Genomic DNA, 22,853 nt, shown 5'->3' with positions numbered 1-22,853 from the left:
GAGCCGCGCGGGGGGCGGGGCCGGACAGAGGACCGCCCCCCTCACGGGGCCTGGCCCCGCCCCGCGCGCGGAGGGAAGATGGCGGCGCCCAGCGCGGCAGGGCTGGCCCGGCGGCTGCGGGCCTGGCTGCCCCGGTAAGCGGGGCCGGGGGAGCGGGTGGGCAGGCGCGGTGTGCGCTTCACCCGGAAACCCACGGACAAGCAGTGCGGCGTTCCCCGGGCCGGGCCGCACACGGCGTAGCTGTTTTCTGGGCTTGCGCGTGACGCCGCCGTGGTCTCGCGTGGGTGTCTGTGTAGCAAGGGCCGTGGGCTATCTGCGGGGCTCGGGGAGCCCGGCCTCTGCGCGTGGGGTCCGTCACGGGTGCGTGTGCTGACCCGCTGGGCTAGAGGGGCGCTGGGATCTCCGTAGCCCCCTTGCTCTTCTCCAAAACACACCGATATGCCGCCTCCTGCTGCGAAAAATGAAAAAAGTTCCAGTTTAAGGTACTCGTCCCACTCCCACGAGCACAGAATATAGTATTTATTCAAGCCACACAGAACTTGGAAGCTGGCACCATCAGGCCTGTGGGCCGTTCGGCCCTGGGGAGGCTCATCCGTGGGTACAGGCAGGGTCTGGCAGGAAGGCAAACTCAGCGCTGCTGGTGTGCAGCGCCTGGAGCTGCGGCGTGGGACTCCCATTCCAACCTTCTCTTTGGTGTGGGGATTGCCTGATAGTTTCGCAGCTAAGCTGTGGGCCTGGTTGTTGATTTGTGCCTCTGGGTCTGCTGCAGTAGAGAAGCAGTGATGGAGGGGAAGTTGGAGATGCCTCTCAAGTCTAAGATATCCTTCTGAGATGCGTTCATGTCTGTCCATATCCCCTCCATGACATATCACGTGCATCAGTTTACAACCCTCCTCATCTTGTTCTTTGCAGGCTGACGCAGGTGAGATGGAGTCGCTACAACCCCAGTTTCTTAGAGCCAGAAGTGAACAAGGAATTGTATCAGAAACCTTGGGAGGAGCTGTCTGAGGAGGAAAAGGAAAAACTGGAGTTTAAGGCTGTTCAGCCCATAAAAGCTGCTCCTCCCACTGTCTCCAGCTCTGTGTTCAAAGACCCTATGATCAGGTCAGAAAAAACATTATCTCCTCCTCTGTTACAGCTAGGTCCCATGGAGCCAAAATGCTTGGGAGCTGTGCTGTCCTCCTCAGCCTTCACTTGCTGTGCTGCCTGTTGCCTTCTGTTACAGCACAGTCCCTTTATTCAGGTTAATCTTTTCTTACAAAGCCAGTCCATTGACTAACAGTAATTAGAGATAATTACAGCAGATCTAGTAGCACCCAGACTTAGCCATGGGAATAATACAAGGCGGGGGGCTTATTTCTGTGGGTAATAAAATTAGAATTTAAATCAGATTGCATCTGGCTTTGTGTTTACAGTAAATTCACCAATATGATGATGAAGGATGGAAATAAAGTGCTGGCCAGAAGCCTCATGGCTCAGGTGAGAACTCACGTTTCTTCTCACTACTATGTTAAAACAATACAAAATGGAAGGCTGGGATGTCAAGCCCACTGGAATTAGGAATTACCAGAAGTCAGGTCATCGCTGCGGTCCTAACGCAGTTCCCTCTGCACACACAATACTCCTACCATTATTTACCTGATCAGACGTACATTTTGTACAAGCCCCAACCTCATTCAATTCACAGACCAGGTGGTGATAGCTTAATGGAGTTCTCTTTCCACTCTTCAGTGTCTCTTGGACCTTATGTAGAATCATAGAATCATTTAGGTTGGAAAAGACCCTTAAGATCATCCAGCTGTCCAAGTGTTAACCTAACACTAGCAAGTCCACCACTAAACCATAAACTCAGAATATACTCAGAATATACCCTTAAAAGCATGATTTTCTCAAAAGATCTTCCTTCCAGCTCTCTTTCATGCCTTATCTTCTGTATAACTTGCCAATGAAGTCCCACAAATGTGTCACCTGTATGACACAGCTTTGACCCCTGCTCTGACATACAGTAACTGGTATTAGCTGGTGGTACCATCTGGCGTGTTCCAGCCCTTGAAACAGGGACACATGTTGCCCAAATGTTCCCCAAGTAACTGCTGATGCCTTGTCACAGAAAAACAGGCAGGCTCTGGGCTCTTGAGTCCAGGCTTTGGAGGGGAGGATGCTTAGTGCACACAGACCTGTATTCCTGTCTCTGCTTTGTCCCTGCACTCCCCTGGCTCCTGGCCCAGGTCCGTGCTGCTCGGGCTCCTTGCCCCAAATGCAATGTCCAATAAAGAGACTGAAGAGTTGGAAGAGGGTGAAGTAAAACTTAAGAGAATCTCTGACTGGCCTGTTGCCTACAGGGCTAGAAAACCATCTGCAGGCTCAAGTGAAAATGGGGTGCTTGTAAAGTGATGTAACTTCATGGAGTGGGATAATCCATCTGCTCTGCATGTCTCCTTTCTTGTCTTTGTCCCAAGACTCTAGAGGCCATTAAGAGGAAGCAGCTGGAGAAGTACCACAAAGCTCCAGAAGATGAGAAGGAGACAATTGAGTGCAACCCTTATGTAATTTTCCACCAGGCTCTGAAAAACTGCCAGCCCATCATTGGGCTCAGCAGCATCACAAAAGGAGGCAAAACCTACCAGGTGAAAGGGCGGGGGGGCCTGGGAGCGTATCTGGTCGGGAGAGAATTAGCTAGGGAAGCAGATGAACTGTTTTCCACCCCTTCAGCTCAAGCTTTCCTCTCCTTGGAAAGAGAGCCACTTTGCAATCTGGATTAAAACAGCACCTAAGAAACTGTCCAAGATCAGGCCCCTAGCCTGTGAGCATGGTAATTCCCCTGTCAGCAGTGGTCTCTGCTTTTCTGACTAGATAAAAAGAGTATGCAGCAAATGTCCAAGGAGACAGAGATCAGTGACAGGCAGCAAAGGAATTGGCGGTCCCGGGTCTAGTAGTCCCATCCTCTCTGCTGCATCATGTTGCTTGGGTAGAGGCCCCAAAGCCCTGGGGAGGATCAGTGTAGCAGAAAAAGTCCACTAGATACAGTGCGATATTTGAAACACGAGCAGAACCTGTCTCTAAGTATGGGCTCTGCAACACTTGAGACCTGATGGAGAAATGAGATGTGGAGGCATGTCTCTGTCATTCAGCGCAGAGGACCGGTGACCATCTCCCACTTCTGCTAGCACAAACCAGCCTGTAGATCCAGTTCCCAAATAGGCCAGAAGTCCTTACAAAGGCCAGCGTCTGCCGGCAGTACCCAAGGCCGATCAGAATTTCCATTTTGGTCTCAATAGCCAGTTTCTATGGACAGAGGAGGTGAATTGGCACAGATCAGCTGTTGGGAGCTGGTCTTACTGCAGAGCAGCATGCTGCCACTGGAGTCGCAGCACAGTGTAAATCTGCACGTGTCCAGCTGGACCTGTATGACTGCTGGAGAAGAGCAGGTTACTGCACCTCGCGGTGTGATAACTGTTAAGGTTTAAACCTTTCCCAGGTCCCGGTCCCTCTGAAGGACAATAGGAAGCGCTTCCTGGCCATGAAGTGGTTAATCACCGAGTGCAGGGAGAACAAGAACCGTAGGATGCTGATGCCTGAGAAGCTCTCCCAGGAGCTGCTCCAGGCCTTCAACAATGAAGGGCCCATCATCAAGAAGAAGCATGTGCTACACAAGATGGCGGAGGCCAACCGGGCTTATGCCCACTTCCGCTGGTGGTAGGGACTTTGTGCGCGGGACATGATGCCACCACCCTCACAGCCTGGAGAGCAGAGCCCCAGGGCCGCCTGCCTGGGAGAGGCTGGGGAGAAGAGGGAAAAGTGGAAGATCCCTTCCAGATAGCTTCTGAACTAAGCCAGGGACAGCCTATCTGATCACCACAAAGTTAATTTCCTTTGTGCTTGTTTGGATGGGGGAAGGGGGAATCTGAAAGAGTCACCAATCCCTGCACGGACGCTCTAGTTATTTCATAATTGCTTTCCTGTGAAGAGAAGCCTTAGATGTTTTTCTTAGAGCAACGCTCTACAAAATAATCTTCCACTTACCTGTTTCCTGGGAACTTTTAAGTCTCTCTGCTCCTGTAATCAGCAATGTTTGCATTGCTCTTAGCACAGCTAAGAGCAGAACTGGATTTTTTTCCATACCATTGGTGATTGGTACAAAAAGCAGTAAAAGGCCCTTTTTGATTTTTGATTTTGGTCATCAGCAACATTGTTTGAACAGATTTGATGGGAATGTTAACAGAAGAAATAAAGCCAGTTTTATGGGGAAGGTTTCTTGATTCCAAACCTTTGTCTCTGTTGCTTGAAACTCACACTGCTCTTTCCAGCTACCCTGGTTGTGTAAAGCCACACCCTACACTGGAGGAGAAAATGAGTATCATAGCCTTAATGCTTCAATCAGGAACAACTTTTAAGTATTGTTCATAGTTCAGCAGCTGCATAGAGAGAAAGCAGGGCACATATTAGTGGAAAACTTTTATTAGGAAAAAACTTTCAATAGACTATTTTGTTTCCTTTCTTCCTCTCCCATTCTTGTAAGAAACATACCATAGTTGAAACTCACTAAATTTTGAAAAAACATTACAATTGTTGTATAAAACTTATAAAACCTGTTCCTAGCTACATGTGCTCAGGGACCTGTCCTGCTGCAAGCTGCCCTGTGGCAGGTATTGGTGGCTCATGATCCCCAGGGGAGGCTGTGTGCATGCAGGTGCAGCCAGTGTGCTGGAAGGAGTCTGGGAAAAATAGCACTTGGTTGAGCTGTTTGTGAGGCAACAGTGTTTTCTGTGACTCATCCCAGAGAACCACGTACAACCTGAGCTGTGAAAGAATTCCCCTCTGCCTCCTTCAGCTCCGCTGGCTCTTGGGTGAAACCAAAATGCTCTCAGCCTAAACTGTGCTTTCCTTAACACCCATATAAAATGCTGGTTTGAGCTAGAAGCCTTTCTTGCCCTTTGCTGGCAGCAGCTCAATATTAGACAACATGAGTGGGAGCTGGGTTAAATGTGCCTTGCCCTTCCTACCTCTCCAAACCTCCGAAGTCAGGCTAGCACCAGTTGCAGCCTGACAGTTACGTGCCCAGAGGCTCTAGCCAGTATAAATCCTATTTACAGGAAGTGCTAGAAAAACATTAAGGTGAAAAGAAATTCAAACGTGTTATGAAGCTTGCTGGTGAAAGTGCTGGGGACATCTCTCCACCTCTGCTGTAGAGAGGTTAATCTGTCACTTCGCTGTAATAGTATTTCTGGGCAGCATCCGTCATCTTCCAGTCGGCAGCCCGGAACTCGATGATCTCCAGCAGCAGGAGCTGGGACAGGGAGCTGAGCCCCTCCTGCAGAAGGAAGCCATCTCGGAGGAGGGAGAAGAGCTCATCCATCCTCTGGGAGTTCATCTTCTCCAGCTGCTCACCGATGCGATGGAGCTGTAGGACCAAGCAGTCCACCTTCAGAAGGAAGAGAAGAAGAAGTTTGGCACATCTCTGTGGAGGTCCCTATCAGTCACTTATGGACCAACTCATCCTGTTCCCTCTGTTCTGGATTTCCAACAGGTGACGGTTCTGCTTCCCCCAAGTCGTTGTGATCCAGCAGGCAGGAGAGGCTGAATCTGTTCTAGTCTGTAGTAGTAAAAGCACTGGAAAAGCACATCCTGAACTCCCCTGCCTCTCAGACAAAATTGCCAGAGAAATGCACCCACAACAGGTGGAAAAACAGTAATTTTCTGCAGGATGTCCACGAGGAGATGGTAAGGCTGAAGCCAAGGCTGGAGTAAGGAGGTGCCTCCAAGAACAGAGGGAAGAGGCTGGAACACGCACTAAAGCGTGCGCACTAAGGAAGTTCCGGTGATTTGCAGGAAACAGGCGCACTAACTCGGTCTTTGGAGAAGAGGGGAAAGTCGATGGGCTGCAGAGGGGGAGAAAAACCCATCCAAGGGGCCCCTACATTTTACAGGAACCCCTCGCCCAAGGGGGGTGCCCCATGCAGTTGCCACACACCCAGGTGTGTGCGAAGCTCCAGCTCCAGAATAGTCTTCTCCAGCCTGCTGTGGTCTGGCGCAGCATCAACTGCAGGCCTGAGCAGGTGAGTGGCAGCTATACAAAACATTGCACAGCACATCCCGGGACCTGCAGGGACACAGAGCTGCTCTGCTCACCTACGGTCACTGCAGCTATCTGCCATCACCTCCTACGGCTGCGGTGCCTCAGCAGGTGAGTGTGACAGCTGCTTTTCCAGATGTCTGGCAGCCAGGGCTGCTGGAAAGGGAGCTGGTTTCTGTGAAAACGGGGAGAGTTGTCTGCATTTTTCTATCATGACGGGAGGTGAACCTGCGTAACACCAGACAGCCCCTGCTTCGAGGGACGGCTGGGCTGCTGGGTCTCCAGTGGTGACACTTGGGCAATAGGGAGAAAAGCTGCCCCTAGGAAGGATGTGCGGCCTGGGCCAGGGAGTCACAACCTGCACCTCCATCCTCCTTCCTTCTGGGCTGCAAATCCTCCTGCCCAGCAGGTCTCCTTCAGCACATACTGAGGAGGCAACTCTCCCTCCTCTGCACGAGGATGCAGCAACCGCATCCGCCTTGGGCTGTGCTTTTTGCTGGTCCTTGGCAAGACAGCAGGCGCATTAGCAGCCCTCTTCCCTGCACTCACCTCTTCTTCCTTCCGCAGGCTGTCGGGCTGTGCCAGCCGGAACAGACAGTCATAAACGGGGTTCACCAGAGCCATCATGGGCATGTTGTTCACCTGTAAGGAGGCAGGAGCCATCGTCAGCTTGGGGCCAGAAAGGGAGGAGTCTGCAGCTATTTTAGATAGTTGTTCCCTTGCTGCTCTTCAAAGGAGAAAGGAGCAGAATTTAGTTGTGCTGCCAAATGCTGTATTGGTGGGATTTACGTAGGAGACCAGACTTATGAGTGTCTCCAGGAGCCAGAGAAGCTGAACAAATGATGTAAAAAACATCTATTTTTAAATGTAAGCAGGTAGTATTGGGAAATACACTTGTTGCAACAGCATTTTTCTTGCCTTTGCATCGTTTTTACATCTACTCCAAGCAGGCATCCAAGTACACACACTGCAGTGAAGGCTTGCAGACAAGCTCCATCAGTACGTGGGCTAGAAATTATGTGAGCACCCACAGGTCCCCCCCAGGACCTCATAGCTACTAAACTAGTTCAATCTGGGACATTTGGGAGCAGGCAAATCGGGCTTTCAAACACTAGGTATAAAATGAGGAAGCTCAGACTTTATGACTGTTCCGAGAGATGGCTTTGCCTCTCCAAGCCTGTTCGCTTGCTTGTAGGTAGCACCAGCCCCAGCAGCATCCTTGTGCTGAGAAGGGGCTCTGGCCCCCACTTCTGAGCCACGGCCCTGAGGCTCCATACAACACCCATCCAACACCCCTGCCCTGGCATCTTTGGACGCCCAGGCCCTTCTGCTGCACCTAGGCAGCAGCAGCTGGGTGCTTCTGCTCCGGCTCCTTACCCTCAGGTAGTCGAAGATGTTGCAGATGAAGGTGACATAGCAGATCCATGCCTGGAGTGAGCGGGTGCGCAGCTCCTCCCTGTCCTTGTATTCCTGCTGCAGCCGGTTCAGCAGGCTCCTCCGGAAGATGCTCTGGCCGACTTGTTTGCTCTCTGCCTACAAGCCCACAAAAGCAGGATGAGGGGATGAAATGGGGGTGTGAAAGGGGCAGGGGGATGCTGCCACTTGGGTGATGCAGGACCACGCAGATACCCTCTTGTGGTTGCCCAGAGAGGCAGGAAAGCTGCAACTAACTGCCTGTGCTTGCCGGCTGCTCATCTGGAGGCTGCCACTGCACGGAGCAAGCGGCAGAAGAAGAAAGCTGGCTGAGGGGTCAGAGCACAGGGCTGGGGCGAAGCCTCTCTTGGCCCAGCCTAGGGACAACCTGCACAGCTTAAGTGTTTCGCTGTCCAGGCATGAGGAGGTCTCACCTGGATGATGGTATAGCAGATGCGCCCTGCCTCCTTGCTGAACACACAGTCTTTGAGAGACTGGTCCACTATAATATTGGCCACTTTCTCCAGGTCCACGTTGCTGGGGTCTGCAGAGAGGAGAAGCACTGTCAGGACCCAGCACCCTTTGTGCCCTGCTTGCTTTGGGGTACCTGGAGAGCAACCAAGGTCAGCGCAGGCCTGATACAACCATGTTATATGGTGCAAAACCTCATGCTCACTCCCACATCAAGAGTCACAGCTCCTCTTGCACACTAGCTGCTTTGGAGATACCATCTCCAATGCTGTACAGTCCTCCCAGACTGAAGACACAGCCACAATGTGGAAAGCCACGCTTTCACAATGGGAAAGCGATGGAGAAAAGCAGGTAATATAGTGAAGCAAGAAGTTGATCTGAATCTGAAATCCCAGCACTGCTTCAAAGTTGGGTTAGCGGGAGCCAGATGTGCAAACTCCTGCTGGGCTTTGAATAGAGACCGGTGAGCAGGAGACCCCAGCAGCCAGGAGGACAAGACGGCCCTGCAGCGGGGAGGGGCAGAGAGCAGGAACTAGGTACTGGAAAGGGATGAGAGGCCAAATCTGGGGAGAAATGCTGGGTTAGAGCAGGAGAGGAGGATACCCTGAAATCAGGGAAAACCACAAGGATGAGAACCAAGAGCTGAGTTTGAACAGCTGCACCATTAAACATCGGGGAAAAGGTGAGAGGGGACAAGAGGCAGGGAGCAAAGACCTTCCCGGAGAAGACTCACCAATGGCACCCAGTCAGGGATGAACAGCATTTATGAAACAGCTTTTGTACACTTAGCAATTGGTGTTCCTTAAAGGGGTCCAAGCATCCAGCCTCATCTACCAGCCAAGCTGTGCGTGGCAGAGGAGCTAGTAAAAAGCCTGCTGACCTTTGAGGGCTGTTTTCAGCAGCTTCTGAGTCTCGCTGTCAAACGACTGTATTTTATACTCTTCTTTGCCTGTTTCCCCCATGATTGGTTTCCTCCAAGGGCAAGAGTCAGGGCAAAGGATGGGCTAGTGACAGTCCCTGGGGAAAGAGCACACAGAGCTTAGTTGAACAGAGAGGCAGACCTTCACCTCGCCATCCGGCAAATCCCGTCTAGTGCTGGAGCACAAGCTGTTATTCTGACAGCCCCCCACCCCAAGGAAACTTCTCTGTTATTAGGGCACCCAACTCTGGCCCTAGATCTGAGCAAAGGCCCACTCCCACATCTTTTCAAGACTTGTTTCCTTCTAGCCTATGATAGGACTCCATCTTCAGAGCCTTTACATTTTTCTGACATGAAGAATTTGTTTCAGCCTCTTGATCTGCAGGTTCAAAGTGGACGGCACCCCAAGGCAGCCCCAAAATATACTGACCTCTCCTCAGAAGGCTTCCCTGTGGCTATATCACAGGGAAGCACATGCAGAGCATGCCATAGAGCTGCTCCCTTGTGCCTTTGAAACACAAATTCAGCTGGTTTCACACAAAAGCCTGGGAAGAATCAAACCGGCACCTAAGCATCCAACGCACACTTGGCAGAGTGAGCAGAACACCTCTCCTGCGCCAGTCAGGCTTCCTCAACTTCCAGTGAGACACAGCAAGCTCTGCAGCCAAATCCCCAACAGCAACAGCTCCCGTATCATCCCCCTGAAGTCAAGCACAGCTCTCTGCAGTACCAACGATGCTCCTAAATAGTCTCTAGATTAATTTTCTTCTGCTTCATGATACAGTGAAGACAGCAAGAGGGTACCTACAGCACAGAGAGAAAGGGCTTTCTTCGACACGCACATGAGATGATCTGCTGGGTGCAGAATGCTGGGCTGGCCAGACCCGCAGCACAAACAGGAGAAAGCAATCGGCCAAATGAGTTTTGCCAGCTCGTCGAAATTCCTGGGCCTTTAATCACCCCTCTCTGCAAACAGGTCCCTACCCGGATTAAAGCCAAAGAGCCCACCGCCTTTTAGAGGCATGGGACACATATTGCAGGCAGCTCGACCCCTCAGACACATCACTTGCCATGAAGCCGTAGCACAACACGCAATAACAGAGCAGAGAGCGGAGCTCGCTGGTGGGTAGAGGCTCTGCCCTCCTCGCCTGCCTCTCTGAGAGGCCCAGGGCAGACCTTGCCCCATGGGGGTGACAACCTGCTCATGCTGCTCTCGCAGCCGAAGCTCTCACCTGCACAGGGTTACCGGGCCCAAGACCTGCACAGAGGTTTCTTTCCCAGATGGATTCAGAAGCAGCTGGCTGCCCTCCGTGCCACGTCTGGTTGGCAAACGCCTTCCCATCCGACCTCTCCTCCTTCTGCACCGTCTCTCTCCCTCACGCCATTCTGCACTGCTAGCAGAGCAGCCCGAGCTCGCCAGCAGCCCCGCGTCCCACCAGCAGCATCACTGCGCGGAAGAAACCTGGCGAGAGCTCAGCACAGCATGCAGCAAAGCAGGAAGCACCCGAGCCTGTCTGGCAGCGTCTCTGCCGCCACCGCCCAGCACCTCTCCTGGAGCTTCCTTCCCCACCGCTCCCTGGGAACAGGCATGGCTGCTTTGAACTGTTGTGCCAAATAACCCTGCCCAGAGCAAATCACAGTGTGTGAGTGTAAAACCAGCCAGGCCTCATCTGCACTGGAGATCCTGCTGCCAGGGCCACCTTGCCCAAAGGGTTGGTGGCAGTGCGTGACACCAGCCGCAGCATCACCCGTGGGTACCAATTCCTCCTCTGCAGGTGGTCCCCACTAGACGAGCTGCCCCAGGAACTGACATGGTCGGGGTTAGCGTCCTTGATCTGCCGGTGATCAGCCGGCCTGTGTGCCAGGGCCCTGTCCTGCGGGGGTCATACCTAGTGGGATGAGCTGGACGTGCCCTGGCCATCGCAAGGGGAGGGAGAAAAGCAGCGAGTCTCCTCTACCGCCCCGAGCATCTGCCCGTGACCACCCGAGGGACGCTACCAGCTGCCCAGGACCCCCGTCCCATCCCCACCGAGACGCCTCCTGCCCGGGGCACCTGGTCCACCGGAGCCCCCCGGGAACCCCCACTGCTGCCTCGCCTCGCCCCAGCCCCGCGGGGAAGCCGTTCCGAGCCCAAGGGTCCCCGGGACGGAGGCAGCCGCGGATCCCGGAGAAACCAGCCCCCCGGTGCCCCCGGGCAGGGCAGGGGGAGCCGGACGCAGCCCCACCGACCTGCCGGCCGCCCCCGCTGGGTCCTCTGGCCGCCGCGGCATCGCCGGAGCGTCCCGGGCCCCGCCGCCCCGGCCCCGCTCCCTCCCGGCACGGCCCAGGTTTCCTCTTAGGTCATTTCCTCGCCGGAGCCGGGGGAGGGCCGGGCCGGGCCGGGGCGGGAGAGCCGCGGCAGCCGCGGCAGCGCCACCGCCTGCGAGCGCCGGGTCACGGCGGCCCGCGGGGCTGATGCCCGGCGCCCGCGGCTGCTCCCCCGGGCACCTCCCCAGGCACGGCCAGCTGCCTCCCGGCCGCCCCGGCACTCCCAGGCACAGCCGGCTGCTCCGCTCCCCCCCGGCTCCCCTCCGCCGGCGGTTTGAAGGCGGCACTTAACCCCTCCGCCCCGGGCCCCCTCAAGCCTCCCCCGCCGAGCACCGGCCGGGCTCTCCCGGCGAGAGCTGCACCGCGGTGCCGCCCTCTGGGTGAGAACCGCATTTAATCCGCCCTCCCCTCCAGGCCAGGGCAGGCTGCAGCAGAGTGGCATAAAAAAAACCGGTAGAAGAAAGTCAGGAAAGGGGACATGCACTAAGCCAAATCACTGTAACAAGAGCTGAGTGAGGTATACGTACTTCACGTTTTTTCTCTAAACTCCCAACCATTCCACAGGGGAAGACCCCTCAGGGGTTGAAGTCTTCGCAACACTTAGACGACACTAGAGCAGCCAGGCTGCTGAAATCAGAGAACAGCCTCAGGAAACGCAGAATGAGCAGTTTGGGAACATCTTGTACAGCACTGCGTGGCCTGGCTAGATACAAACAAAGCCTGAAACTCATCCACCACGGGTGCGGGGCTCAGGACCAGCCTCCGTGGCTCTGACAGTCCCTCTCGGGCACAGCGGTGGGACCGGGCAGCACAAACCTCCTCAGCCAATCCCCCTTGGTGTGGTTCTCAACAGCGATACCCAAAGCATCACCCCGTATTGCAGAGGGGATGGGACGGTTCTGCCTGCTGCTGAGGAGCACTCAGGAGCCAGCGATGGGAAGGGAAAACCAGACGGCTCCTGCCGCCCCACACTCTGGATTATCCTCCCTTTTGTTAGCAGGAGGGCCACGGCGGCCCTGCGGCGTCCAGCTGAGCGTACGCACTGGGAGGAAAGGAGTAAACAAACTGCAGCCAGACATGAGCATAACAAAATATTTAATGTACCTTTTCTCAAAGGTAGGCACACGTTGTGTGCATTCTGCTCAGATGCTTTCAGACAACAGCAGCTGCAAAAGATCCACTCAGGCAACACAGCAAAATGCTGCAGAGAATTACAGTTCTACATCACAAGAGAAAATTAAACCCAAATTAAATACAATCTATTCCAAGCCCAACTCTAAAACATTCATTTCTTTTAAAAAATGATGCTCTGCAGCTCTGGATGAGCATCCTGAGAATAGGACTGTCCCAGGAACTCGGCGAGCCAGCTGGCGCTGCAAGAAACAGCGTATTCATCACACAACTTGTGCATCAATGTTCTCCTGTTCAAGGCCAGCTAAGAGCAATGGTGGATCCCCTAACAGCCACAGTGCAACTCGTCTTGAATGCTTTGCCTGCTAAAGTGCTTTTGGACATTCTGATGGTAAAAGGCACTAGAAGAAAACAAACGCAATTGCTGAACAGCTTGTGAGGTGAATTATAGGCAATGCAAATCCCTGCTGATAGGATTACATCAGAGTGAAATCCCAGACATCCCAATGGGCAAACTCCAGCGCAGCCTCACGAGTCCCTCACCGCGTTGAGTCACTTGAATCTGAACCACTGCGCGCAGTTTCCGAGAGCAAATCTCTTCCAGCATATGGGAGAACAAGGTGACTACAGATCTCTCCCATCTCCTGCTCCTCTAATTCTACGAAATTTAGCTTCAAATGGCATGTGTTTTGCCAGAGCAGCATCAGAAACAAGACCTGTTCTCCTAGTGCTTTGCACTAAACCAGTCTCAGTCCCAAAGAGAAAATAATATTCCTATTACAGTCCTTTCCCCAGCAGCGACTCCCAGTTAGCAAAATGCACGTCAGAAATTTATGACAGGCAGATGCTGCTGACCAGAAGCGAGTGATGAAGCAACTCTTAGGTGCAACTTCTAATATTGTATAGTTGGGGTTACCACTTCTTTCTTCTTCACTCACTAGAAGATCAGCTGCTTTTATGGGCCTATAACATTTATGACGAACAGCCCAAAGGGATACATAAACCAGGCTGCATGCCAAAGCGCTCCGACCAGGGAGTGCCTCTTCCATAGCCTGGGCCAGACTGGCACAACAACCTGAACTCTGACTTTGCCATCTGTTGGATGGAGGCAAGCTCATTTAATGTGGAGTGGAGGAAAAAAGTATCCCAGAGAAGAAAAGCTGCTCTATACTTTCCATTGCTGCCCTCTCTGTGGAACAGCCAAGTTGTATGCCCCTAAAGCTGTTTGCCTGCATCACCTCAAGCTCCACAGCACACTTGAACATCATCTTAGCAGAGCACAGTTTTCTGTTCTTTATTCTTTGCCCCTGTGGCAACCAAAGCAACTCACTCCCTATTTCAGAGATTGCAATTCCAACTGCCTAGTTCCTAACCATTTTCCCTCTATTCTGTGCAGTTTAACAGCAGCTCTTTGACATAAAGTAGAAAACAAGAGTCTTGTAATGTTTAGACAGGATGGATGAGTCCCAATTTCCAATGGAAGCCTAGCTCAGCACAGAAAATTTCCTACTGTGGCCAGTCCTGTCTTTGCTAACCATGACAGCATTCCTCTCTACCAGCAGCCAAAAGACAGTAACAACCCCAACCTGTTTGTGCTTGTTTTGAAATGAGGTATTTTTCTCCCTCAGAAGGATGCCATGAGGTTAAGTTCATTACTGGTTATGATGTCTTTCCAAGAACAACAGATGAACAATAAACAAAGGCAAAATATCGTTAAGAAGATTTTGGGGGAATCTCAGAAGAGCCCAAATAACACAGGAAAACACCAATAGGATTGAGGCACTCTGAGAAACTTTACTCCACATTCTTTGCATTTTCTCCTCTAAGCAAAACTGCCCATTTTTAGAGTACATGCAGCTAACACTCCCTCTTTGAGGCTCATATATTAGCCTCCTGCCTGACACTGACGCTGCTCAGTGAATTTAATTTTACGTAGCTCTCAAAGTCACCTGCAGTGAAACAGCCACTTTGCACTCCAAGATCTCAAGACCACAGCAGACACAAAGTTATTTGGCTTGGGCTTGCAAGGAATCTCTCTAGATATCTCAGCCACCAGCGAAACAGCTGCTCTTTAAAAACAGCCTCTCACAACAGTTCAGGATAAGTGAGCAACGCTGATATGCTCAAAATCATCAGGAGAAGTTGCATCAACAGAATGCAATTGATCATGCTGGAATTTGGCCAGGCCATTTGGGATCAACACCTTGAATATTGCAAAAGACCCACGAAAAGCTCTGCGTTAAGAGAAGAACCATTAAACCATCCTCTAAATAACTGCAGTGCTCTGCCCTATCCGTCACTCGCCAGATGACTAACATGCTTTTGTATCACAGTGGCTCTTCCTCGGAAGACTGCCTTCCACACACTGATCCAACCACACCCTGCTCAGCTTGAAAAAACAGAGAATAGAAGAGGAAGAAAGTAATTTTCCCCTTTTCCCCTGTTACGTAAATCAGAGTTGTTGGTTGTTTGTTTTGGTTTTTTTTTAACCATTCATAAAACCTTTGAAACTCCAGAAAAACCCTTCTCCAGCTCTAATTCCATCATCTTTTTCTTGTCAAACACCATGCTAACCCAACCAATTCTGATTTGATGTTCAGTCCTCTCACTTCAGCTAATCTTGTCAAAACATTTTCATCTGTTAGCACCACTGTAGGACTGAGGTTCAGAAATGTTTTCAGGCCACTACAGAAATACTTGCTGGAAACATTCAAAGGTGGTATTTAAAAAAAAAAAAAAAAAAGACATTTACTAGTTTCCACAGGACTTTTCCTTCATTATTCCAACTTAGACTAAATATTTCTAAAACTCTATATAGCATTTGTTTACTCACTGCACTGAAGCAAAGAATCCTGAATTAAGAATTGGGCTTGTGCGTTGAATCCCCTCAGAGCAGGGTTCTTCATCTGCAAGTCTACTTGTAAAAAGCGTGACTGAGGCAATGCAAAACCCTAAGAGATGTACGGCAAGACACACAGGAAGAGAAATGGGCACTCAGGATACAATCAAGGTCTCCAGAGTTAACGGAAGAGCAAGTTTGGGTCAGCAAGAAGATTCTGTGTTTAAGGTGGCTGAGAACGCGCAGCCAGCAAGTGGTAATGAAGAAGCAGCAGCTGGCAGCAAAGAAAAGGAAACCGGAAGTTCTGTGCACACTAAAGAGGTTTTAACTGACTTTACAACAGCAGGACAGAGCTACCTGTGCAATACAGAGAAAAGAATACGGTGCAAACAGCAGCCATAGAGCAAGAAATAAAACTGTGCAGATGCAGCGACAGGATGTCGTTGGTTACACTGGTTAAGCAGCACTAGGTCGGCCAGGACCCCTCTCTGTGATCCAGGGCAAGGACAGGAATTCACCCACTTTATCGGGTGCCTTTTCAGAGCACAGTCTCTGCTAGGTAGTTGTCCACTTGGTTCCCCTCTCCCCCCACTAAAAGTGTGCTGATATTAGAGGAGACAGAGTAAAAAAGTGCTCAGTTGAACAGCTTCCGGCAAAGCAGTTCAGTGTCTTCAGCAGAACTGCAGTTGCCTTCTCCTTCTGCTTGGTCCCAGGAGGTGATTTCCTACAGGCTGATAGAGCTCTGGGACCTCTGACATTTCCAACATACTCATGACAGAGCAAAGCCATCAGTTTCCCCTCCGCCCGGAGAACAGCAGGTAACCATATACATGCCTCTCTCAGCCTTCCTTCCTTGCAGTGCTATTGGTGTTCTTCAGGGCACATAGGAGGCTGCAGAACAGCTCATACCAAAAGAAGACAAGGCCAGTAGAGACAGCAGCCTTCAGCAAGCTGGGCGAAAGGCCCTTAAAGAATCCACCCAGGCCTTCCTCTCGCATGATCTGCCTTATGCAGTCCAGGAGACCCCTATACATCCGTACCTGAGAGAGAAATGGTGAAGAGGTTAAACAAGAAAACTCCAGGACAACTTACGTGGAAAAGAACACAGAGTTCCCCAAACTATACCACAGAAACATAATCTAGACATGCAGCCTGGAGATGCCTTTCTGGCTATTGTTATAACTAACTGAAAGTTTCAGAGAGCCAGTTTGTAGAAAGTGGAGTAGAGGAAAAGTACGTATTTTGCAACAGCAATGGCTTATGCAGATTGAATAGCCGTAAAATCTTTATGCTACAACAGCATGTATTATTTATGGTACAAGTTTGGGAAGTAATTATTTCAGATTGTGCTGCTACTGTTTTCCACCCCCTTCACTCTCTAAGGAGGGACAACTTTTCATTTTTCTGACAGAAAGAAAACACAGCTACAGCACTTAGAAGTCTCTAAATTAGCTATCTGCATGACACGGTGTCGCATTGTGAAGGTTTAACATCTTGTGACACGTCAATGCTAAGAACAAATTCTGTACCTCACTGGAAGAAGAAAAGCATCCAATGCCATGGGTTAAGACTTCACATTCCTATCCCAGAGTTTTCTGAGGTACAGACTGATTTGCTTCTCAGATCCAAGGAATTTGAAGGAAAAAAGAAAATTTCCACATTTCATGGAAAAAAAAGAGATAGTTGCTTGGAAGTTCTGTATTTGTCTTACAGTGTACTTCAAGGTGGTAAGGATGGTGCTAAAGAACACCGGAAGTATTTAATTTGCTTTGAATTTCAGGATGTTCCGTACATAAGACACATGCTGAACACTTGGTGCCCATTCCTTGTATCAAAATATTAATTGCAGAAAAGGATCCTGACAGATAACAATCCCAGCATAAAGCTAGTGTCATCCTCTGCTAGTAACGTGGTCCTGAATCACAAATACCAAGCTGCCACTAGAAAAGTAAAGTAAATCGAAACCCCTTTGCCTGCCTAACTCATCCCCAGCTCTGAGACAGCCAACTTGATGGAAATGGATGAGAAGGCAGAGCAGAGGTATGTTGGACAATGTCATAAAATGAACCCAGTTTATTCATACAGCTCTTCGCATTAAGTGAGACCAATGCTCAGCGTCCAGAAACTCCCTGGGAGCTCCCAACCTGAATATGAACACAACAGGTACCAGTGGCAAATCATCACTGCATTCTGGTGATGACTGGCTCTGGATTGTCTTGATGCAAATCCACCCTTATGAAAATGAGTCAATTCAAACATTTCTCACCTGCCCAAACGCTGCCCGGGCATGCTCAAAGCCACTCACTTGCAGTCGTTTTTTGAACAGGTCAAAAGGGTAAGTAAGGGTTTTGCTGATGATTCCGGCACAGCTGCCACAAACAAGGTTTTTAACATTGCCTGAAAAGCAGAAAGGGGAGAGGATAACAGGGAAGGAAAAAAGATCAGCAGGGAGTTCTGATTAAAGATCATGAGAGGTAAGTTAAAATCACTTTTCACAAGAAATAAGGCCAAAAAGGCCCTTTAAAGTTACATCACCTCTTCTGCATAGTTTGGGCCGCAGAACCTCCATCCATATTTTCTACATCAGGCTCGCAATGTCCATTGGAGTCAGAGCATTACAGCTAACCGTGGTTCATTACACTGATTTATGCTTTTGCTCTGCCAAGTGGCATTGCACAAAAAAACTCTTGCCACCAGAGAACCTGCCACTAGTGGATAGAAAAGTTGTCATGCCCCCCAGTAAAAGCTCAGTCACTGGAAATCTTGCACTCCTGATTGCTCATACTGACTTATTCCAGATTGGAATAAGTCACAAGTTGACACTGCCTGATGATTTCTGTGATTCTACTTTGGCAATATCTGTGCAGGGGTAAGAATGAGATATGGAAAATTGAGATACTTTTCAGATGTTGCATCAAAAAGGGTGATAGGACAGAAAACTGAGCTTATGTCAGTCTCCCAAACTAGCATTCATCCTCTCTTTCTCTCCAGATTGCAGACATCACTCTCCCAAGTGCCTACCTCCTTTCTTTCCTTCAGCTGGAATCACCCATTCAGAAAACTGTTGCAGGATGTTGTAGAAGGAGAACTGGAGACCAGCGTACGGAAAGATAGCAATGATTGTGGGGGCCAAACCTCTATAGAAAGTCCGAGGCCCTTCTGTCTGGTACATGGTCACCACTGCATGGCGAAGGCTGCGATAGAGCTAGACAATAAAGAAGAGGCCGACTCTCTAGTGAAACAGGCTTAAAAACAGCAAACCAAAGGTCAGGTTATTTCCCAGTAATGAGGATAGGAATTTCCCGCTGCCCAAAATACAATTGACTGATTTTCAGCACAAAGCAACAAAGAAAGTGATTTTGCACATCTTCACACAGCATCCTCAGCTAAGCCCTCGTGACTCTTCTAAGTAAGCTGACAACCTAAACCTACCTCTGAGCCACAAGAGACTAACTGAACGAATGATCATTAGCTCTGCACTGAAAGGCCTGGGCTGACATTGTGCTCCTGAGGGGAAAAAACAAGGCACAGAGCTGAGAGCTGTGGCCTGAGACCACTTGCATCACAGACACGATTATTTTTCTCTTAACAGCTCTGCTTGCTCCTGCAACAGAATTCATGTAATATATATTGCGATTCTACTGCAGGCTAAGTCAAAAACCAGAAATGGCTCTGATAAAAACCCATACGAGTCTAGGTATTACAGACTTAATTAGCATAGAGACCAATTCTTGCATAAATAAGAACATGAAACTCAGGTGAAAGGTGACTGGTTTCACGTATCATCCCCATCATTATCTAAACATCACTCTGTGCAAGTGGAAAGTTTCAAACACGCAACGTTTGACAGACTGGGGAGTGTATTCTATAAATGGCCACCAACCGAAATGAAAATTGAGTTATCCTGTTAAGGACAGTTTCTCCTTTCTGGATCATCTGTCAGGAGTCAAACACAATCAGGAGCAGCAAAACATAATTAAGAAAGCTGTGTCAACAGCACAGAGGATAACTTGGCAACAGTGCAAACATTGCCCAATAACAGCACCTGTTCCTTTACGCTAACCCACAGACTGTTATATACTTTTCAAACCTCCTGTATTCATACACATGAAATATTGCTACTGCTATGGATGATAATTCCAAGCATTAATCCTCAACCATACCTTAGGCTCACCCTGAGCAGCAAAGCGGGTGCGTAGTGTGTCAACAGGCTGAACTGCAACAGTGGCTGTGCAAGCAGCCAGTCCACCGCAGACGAAGTGCACAAAGGAATCGCGGGCATTGTATGAGGTGACGTTGTGCACCAGTTTTGTCAAGCTTTCAAACGCCATGAACTTACAGAAACAAACAATACACAGGTCAAGGAGTCAATCCTTATCACCGACATGGATCTCCCACTCCTCTCTCATTTCACCAAAGAGCTCCACCCACCGCTTGTAACCACCTTCTCTCTCTGTCCTTGAAATGTCCTCCCCAACTTGCAACCTGTTGGAGCATGTGCTCAAAGAATACTCTGTAAAAATCACTGAGCAGCCCAGGGAATGCTTGGAATATTCTGATCTCTGACACTTCTGCTAAATCTTGCATTTAGAATTGTGAAAAACTCATTTTAATGCTCTATATATCCTGAAGAGTATTTGCTATATTACAGACATGCTGCCCATTATTCTCTCAACCGCTGCTCATAAAACATGTTGTTAATATTTACAAATTAAGCATAACAATGCTGTGTAAAACACCATCATCAGCTTCATTGATTTTTTTACTAACAAGCTGTTAGGGTGACAGTGTGAACCAAAGCAAAAAACTACACAGACTTGGAACATGAACAGCTAAGCCAAGTGTCAGGAACAAACAGGGCTTGTCTGCGACACCAGATACAGCCAGAACTCAGTTTGCTCTAGCTGTAGTACAGGCTGGCCAGACACGCTGTTCAGCAAGCTCAGGAATATTAACTTAGGAATTATACATCAGCATTATACAACTACACATCTTTGAGACTGGAGCTGGCTTGCATCAGTACAGCTTAAACCTGGACCTTTCTGCATCTGCCCATGCAGCCAGTCTGAAGAGGAGCAAAGCAGAGTCATTATGTATGTACACTGGGCCTGGTTGATGTCTGATCACCTTACCTGAACAGCTCCGTAGCCAACTGAAAGGAACTGAGCAGGAACATGACCCTTCCAGAAGGCTACCAACCCCTCTTCCTGGAAGATGCGCTGTACAGCTTGCAAGATGCCATGATACTTAGCCCCTGGGTTTCTTGAGGAGAGCTGCTCGATCTGAAGCTGGAGGAAAATAGAGAAAATATTTTCAATTCCATGTCACATTTCAACAAGGTTGGAGCTTCCAATTCAGGAATTCACAACCCTAACAGCCAACCAATGCTAAGAGATGTCACTATGCCTTCCCACAGAATCACATCTAGAACTGACTAGGATGTTATTTATGTAGGGCTCTAAAAGAATAAAAACATGCATGCAACACAAAGGGAATCAGTAGGGATGATGGTGAAAATCAGTCACGTAGCAGAGATCATTCAGAAAAACAGAGAAATAGAATAAACTATGAAAAACACAAGATCCCGTTCAAACGCTCAAGTTAAGTTATATAAACAGAAGCAGTGGACACAAGGTAGCCCTACTACCTTGCATAACCTGTATACAATGTAGGTGAGGACTGACGAGCAGATTTAGTGCTCTCTGGTTGCACAAGTGACCTGTTCATCTAGGCCAAGATCAGCTCTGCTCTGTAACAGGCTCTTTCACCCCCTGTCCCCGAGCATGCCATGAGGAAGGTACCTGAAAGCGGATCTTGATGACATCCAAGGGGCTGACAAGGACCCGAGTGACCAAGCCGGATGCTGATCCTGCTGCAGCTGCTTCCACTGCGGAGACGCACTTGGCCTCAGGGTCATAGCCGACCATGCCTGGCTGGTGTCCCCGCAGCCTGGGCAGGGGGACAAGGTGCCCCAGTAAGCCCTCGCCAGGCAAGGAGCTCTCCCCGCTCCTTCCCACACCAAGGCTCTACAGCCTTACCTCACCGTACCCCCCATCCCAAAGCTTCCCCTCACCCCAAAGGCCCACAGATCTCCTTCTTCCTCACCCCAAGGGCCACACAGTCCCCCCTCACCACAATCCCCACCCCCCATGACCCCACAGCAGCCTCCCCTCTCCCCTCTCCCCACGGGCCCCACAGCGCCCCCTGCCCCGCGGCCCAGCCTGTGGCAGGCACCGGAGTGGGATATGGAGCCAAGCCCCGGGCGGGGCCGCTGGCTGGTGGCTGACCGTGGCCCAGGGCGGCGGTGCGCGGCCACGGCCGGCTCCCTGCCGCGCGGGACGCCTCACTCGCCCGCCAGCGGCCGCCGGCGCCTCCGCGCCGCACTGCGCCTGCGCGCCGCAGGGGGCGCTGGGAAATGTAGTCCCGCGGCCCCGCCCCGCGGCGCCCGCGCGGGGGAGCGCGGTTCCGGAAACGGAGAGGGCTCGGCCCCGAGCTTTCGTGCTTGTAGAAACCACGCCTGCACGAAGGACCCCGCACTCCAGCGGCTCCCGTGCTGCTGCTTTGCTGGATCAGGCGGCTGACAGTAACACAAGCTGGAATTTAGGCTTTTTTTGCAGGCTACCACCGGTTCTGCTGACCCACATGCCAAAGCTGGTAAATGGGAAAGGGAAACATCCAAAAAGAAATGACTTGCTTACAATAGTTCTTCCACCACGGCCTTAGCCTTGACATTATACAATCACAGTGGCAACAAACATTTTTCTTCCCTCTATAGAGCAAAGGAAAGGAAGATTTTCTAAACTTTTCAGTAGATACCCAAGGTATGAATAGCACACAATTGAGCAACATGTTGTTATAGCGTTACAAAAAAGCCAAGAGCTCCAAACTACACTGCAAATCATTTCTATGTTGACTGTGCTGGCACAAATGAGAAATAAAGAACTAATCATTAGAATATCCAGGCGGTTCTGAGCAACCAGAAACTCCTTAACTACATTTGTATTTGAGCATAATAACTAAGAGCAACCGTGAAAAAACAACCCAAACCCTCATGTCAGTGGGCCTTTTCCTATTGCATATTAAAATGTACTACAAAATTCACATGCACTTTCTGAACGTAAGCGAAGGCTGGGGAGAAGCTGCAGAGCCAACAGACTGACAGCTTGACAGGTAACCTGCAGAGCTGCCCACACACCTTCTTAGCACAACTGAGCAGTTCCACTTCTTCAGGCAACACGAGAAATGTGAAAATGATCTGCAGGGCACTGATCAGAGCAAAAGCTCCTGTGACAGTCTGAGCCACAGATGCTGTGCTTACACAGGTCATATGCCCACCTTCCCCTCTGTCCTTCAGCAAGACGTTCCAGAAATAACTAGCATATTGTTCTCCATTACTGGCTCCTTATGACATTACAGTCCATACCACAGGGACGCTTGAGTAGTTAGGAAGAAACCGTAAGAAAAAAAAAAAAGGCAAGAGCCACCCCCCATTCAGCTGATACATACATGGTCTTCAATCCCGGAAGCGACATGATCATTCCTTCCCTCCTCACTATCCATAATGCCACATGTGCCAAGTGACATGGCTCTTCGCTTGAAAGAGTAACGAATTCAGCCAGGCGTGCTGAGATTGAACTATGATGTAAAGAGTCTGAGCACTTCAGGCCAGAGCACACCTTTCCCTCCCATAGCAATTTAAT

The 22,853-nt window shown here is 50.2% G+C and overlaps 3 protein-coding genes across 10 annotated transcripts; 1 reads left to right on the top strand and 2 right to left on the bottom strand.

Annotated features, from left to right (window-relative positions):
• Positions 1–25: 25 nt before the first annotated feature.
• Positions 26–4,259, top strand: MRPS7 (mitochondrial ribosomal protein S7). 2 transcript variants are annotated; one of them, XM_075170047.1, is made up of 5 exons: positions 26–134; positions 913–1,104; positions 1,416–1,479; positions 2,460–2,627; positions 3,479–4,259. In XM_075170047.1, exons 1-5 carry the CDS (start codon positions 79–81, stop codon positions 3,698–3,700), a joined length of 702 nt encoding a protein of 233 aa, XP_075026148.1. In that variant the 5' UTR covers positions 26–78; the 3' UTR covers positions 3,701–4,259. The 2 variants fall into 2 exon arrangements, with proteins under 2 accessions (XP_075026148.1, XP_075026149.1); XM_075170048.1 differs by having other exon boundaries at positions 68–482.
• Positions 4,260–4,440: 181 nt separating this feature from the next.
• On the bottom strand, positions 4,441–20,373 carry MIF4GD (MIF4G domain containing). Of its 4 annotated transcripts, none has more exons than XM_075170051.1 (6): positions 20,286–20,373; positions 8,838–8,974; positions 7,921–8,030; positions 7,451–7,606; positions 6,623–6,715; positions 4,441–5,422 (listed from the first exon to the last, which is right to left on the bottom strand). In XM_075170051.1, exons 2-6 carry the CDS (start codon positions 8,917–8,919, stop codon positions 5,195–5,197), a joined length of 669 nt encoding a protein of 222 aa, XP_075026152.1. In that variant the 5' UTR covers positions 8,920–8,974; positions 20,286–20,373; the 3' UTR covers positions 4,441–5,194. The 4 variants fall into 4 exon arrangements, with proteins under 4 accessions (XP_075026152.1, XP_075026154.1, XP_075026153.1 ...); XM_075170053.1 differs by lacking the exon at positions 20,286–20,373 and adding an exon at positions 17,420–17,440; XM_075170052.1 differs by lacking the exon at positions 20,286–20,373 and adding an exon at positions 15,605–15,681.
• Positions 12,262–22,803, bottom strand: SLC25A19 (solute carrier family 25 member 19). Of its 4 annotated transcripts, XR_012676713.1 has the most exons (9): positions 22,349–22,803; positions 21,852–21,922; positions 20,955–21,102; positions 20,286–20,441; positions 19,317–19,487; positions 18,175–18,358; positions 17,420–17,550; positions 15,605–16,193; positions 12,262–12,715 (listed from the first exon to the last, which is right to left on the bottom strand). XR_012676713.1 is itself a non-coding variant. In XM_075170044.1 (8 exons), the coding sequence occupies exons 3-8, from the start codon at positions 21,078–21,080 to the stop codon at positions 15,993–15,995; spliced, it is 969 nt and encodes a 322-aa protein (XP_075026145.1). In that variant the 5' UTR covers positions 21,081–21,102; positions 21,852–21,922; positions 22,349–22,803; the 3' UTR covers positions 12,262–15,992. The 4 variants fall into 4 exon arrangements, 3 of the variants coding, with proteins under 3 accessions (XP_075026145.1, XP_075026146.1, XP_075026147.1); XM_075170044.1 differs by having other exon boundaries at positions 12,262–16,193; XM_075170045.1 differs by lacking the exons at positions 21,852–21,922; positions 22,349–22,803 and adding an exon at positions 21,388–21,624 and having other exon boundaries at positions 12,262–16,193.
• Between the last annotated feature and the right edge of the window lie 50 nt (positions 22,804–22,853).

The sequence above is a fragment of the Calonectris borealis genome, chromosome 20 (genome assembly GCF_964195595.1).
Source record: "Calonectris borealis chromosome 20, bCalBor7.hap1.2, whole genome shotgun sequence".
NCBI lineage: Eukaryota > Metazoa > Chordata > Aves > Procellariiformes > Procellariidae > Calonectris > Calonectris borealis.
Note: the sequence above shows the minus strand (reverse complement) of the source record. Positions and strands in the feature narration are given on the sequence as shown.